Source organism: Photinus pyralis, unplaced genomic scaffold, assembly GCF_008802855.1.
Source record: "Photinus pyralis isolate 1611_PpyrPB1 unplaced genomic scaffold, Ppyr1.3 Ppyr1.4_LG1, whole genome shotgun sequence".
NCBI classification, from domain to species: domain Eukaryota; kingdom Metazoa; phylum Arthropoda; class Insecta; order Coleoptera; family Lampyridae; genus Photinus; species Photinus pyralis.
Genome location: NW_022170249.1, coordinates 61,466,374 through 61,468,292, shown reverse-complemented (window position 1 = coordinate 61,468,292; position 1,919 = coordinate 61,466,374). Strand labels below are relative to the sequence as shown.

The window sequence follows — 1,919 nt, the reverse complement described above, 5'->3', positions numbered from 1 at the left end:
TCAAATTAACTGAACCAATTACATCAATATTATGTCCTGTAAACGTACTCACCCTTGACGAACAAGGTGTGATATTTGAGTTCGGTAAGCCCAAAGTTGTGAACTTAGACAAACTGATTATGTTCGTTTGAGCTCCGGTGTCCAATTGGCAAATGACTTCTTTGTTGTTAATGTGTACGGCAGATTCCCATGATAAGGATTTGACATCAGAACTGGGAACATTTTCACACTCGACCATCCCTAAAAATAAATCTTCGGTTGTAGACAGCTGATGAACAGTTCTTGATTTTTTCTTAAAACAGCATTGCACGAAATGTCCTCTTCTGTGGCAGTAATTGCAAATTTGAGTTGCTGCAGGGCATCTATATAGATGATGTTGACCACAGCGGGTACATGCACTATCGTTGCTTGACGGCGATCCATAATTATTCTTAGGCGATGTACTCGGACTGACAGATTTTCTTCTCTTCGTGTGGCTTTGATTGACACGCTTTCTTCTTTGAAATTGATTATTTATTGCACCTACGAACGATGCTGCTGAACTTAACTGAGACATCTGCGCTTTTGTAAGGGATGCGGTCTTCGCTAGTTCGACTGCTTTATTTAATTCGATTGGACCTGCTCCAATTAATTTTTCCTTGATGTAGTGATTGGATTCGTTTAAACCACAGGTAAAAATGTCTTTAATCAAGCTTTCACGTAGTGCTCCCAAGTCGCAGGACAGGCTAAGATTTGTTAATGCTGTGACATAATCCTCAAGGGATTCATTGCTACCTTGCTTTCGTGTTATAAATATATGCCTCTCAAATGAAATATTAGCGGTAGGTGTAAAATGTGCATCAAACCTCGTTTCTAGCTCGTCGTATTTCACAGAATCCAAGTTTTCGTTAAAAGAATTGTAGATTTTCAAGCAATCGGGGCCCAGGTAGTGAAGCATTAAGGCGACTTTTCTTGCATCACTTTCTTTGTCAAGACCTGTAGCTCGCAGATAAATTAGGAATTGGGTTTTCCAAGTTTTCCAGGCTTATAAATCAGGTGCACGCAGATTCATAGGCTGAAGCGAACAAGATGCCATAGGTGCTGCTCTACTTACACGTGCTTCTACAACAGATTGGTTAGCATTTGAATTTGACGGATTTACTTCATTGTCTGGCATGACGGGCTTGATTCTTTATTTACTGACAGATTAATTTTAGACGACAACTTCTGACACCATATTATGTTGGGTGATTGCTTGGATTAATATATTAACACACAGGTAGCGGAACAGATCTTTATTAGACAATTGTCATGTCACCGGCCATCGAGCAGCTGTCGTGTCAAGCGTACCGGCTTCGTCTTGGCAACCTTTACGAAAGACATAGTTGCCACGTTTTATAACATACAGATATACTATAACAATTATATCCTCCGCGTCCTTTTCTGAATCTGAAACAAATAATAACGTAAATTGATAAGCATATAAACTAATATATTGAAATATATATAATATATACAAAACATTTATTCACTTACCAAGAGCAATATCAGTCCTGCTTGTATCCGTTTTTTCCGTTTTTTTCAAAACAGCTTTATTGAATCTACCGTTGCTGGTCCTCCATTTATTGTAGAGGTTTCCTCTCTTGTTAGTGCGGTAGAACTCCTAGAATTTGTTAAGTTGGAGTCAATATTTTGAACTGAATTAATTAAGCCCAACTTACCAGCTTCTCAGTCGGAAATCTCTCGACTATCTCTCGTTCCAATTGATAGCTTGCTGCCATTGTCATGGGGATGCGATTATCCTCGAAGTATCTTGCTATTAAACTGATCAGGGCTCCTCTCTGTTCGTTTTCAAATTTCGAATTTTTTTCCCAGTATTCCATCAACAGCGCTGCTTTCGGGGAGTCTTTCAGAATAGTTGCCAATAGCACTTTGGCACC

General features: G+C 39.1%; 1 protein-coding gene across 1 annotated transcript; it reads right to left on the bottom strand.

Moving 5' to 3' along the window:
* LOC116165318 (uncharacterized protein K02A2.6-like) lies at positions 1-937 on the bottom strand. Its single transcript, XM_031479651.1, has 3 exons — positions 394-937; positions 53-351; positions 1-9 (listed from the first exon to the last, which is right to left on the bottom strand). Exons 1-3 carry the CDS (start codon positions 935-937, stop codon positions 1-3), a joined length of 852 nt encoding a protein of 283 aa, XP_031335511.1.
* Between the last annotated feature and the right edge of the window lie 982 nt (positions 938-1,919).

Bases quoted from the DNA above. Each gene is read 5' to 3' on its own strand.
- LOC116165318 (XM_031479651.1), bottom strand. From the start codon at position 937: ATGCTTCACTACCTGGGCCCCGATTGCTTGAAAATCTACAATTCTTTT. The intron at 352-393 runs GTACCCGCTGTG...GATGCCCTGCAG, and splicing joins GTCAAGCAACGATAGTGCAT to CAACTCAAATTTGCAATTAC.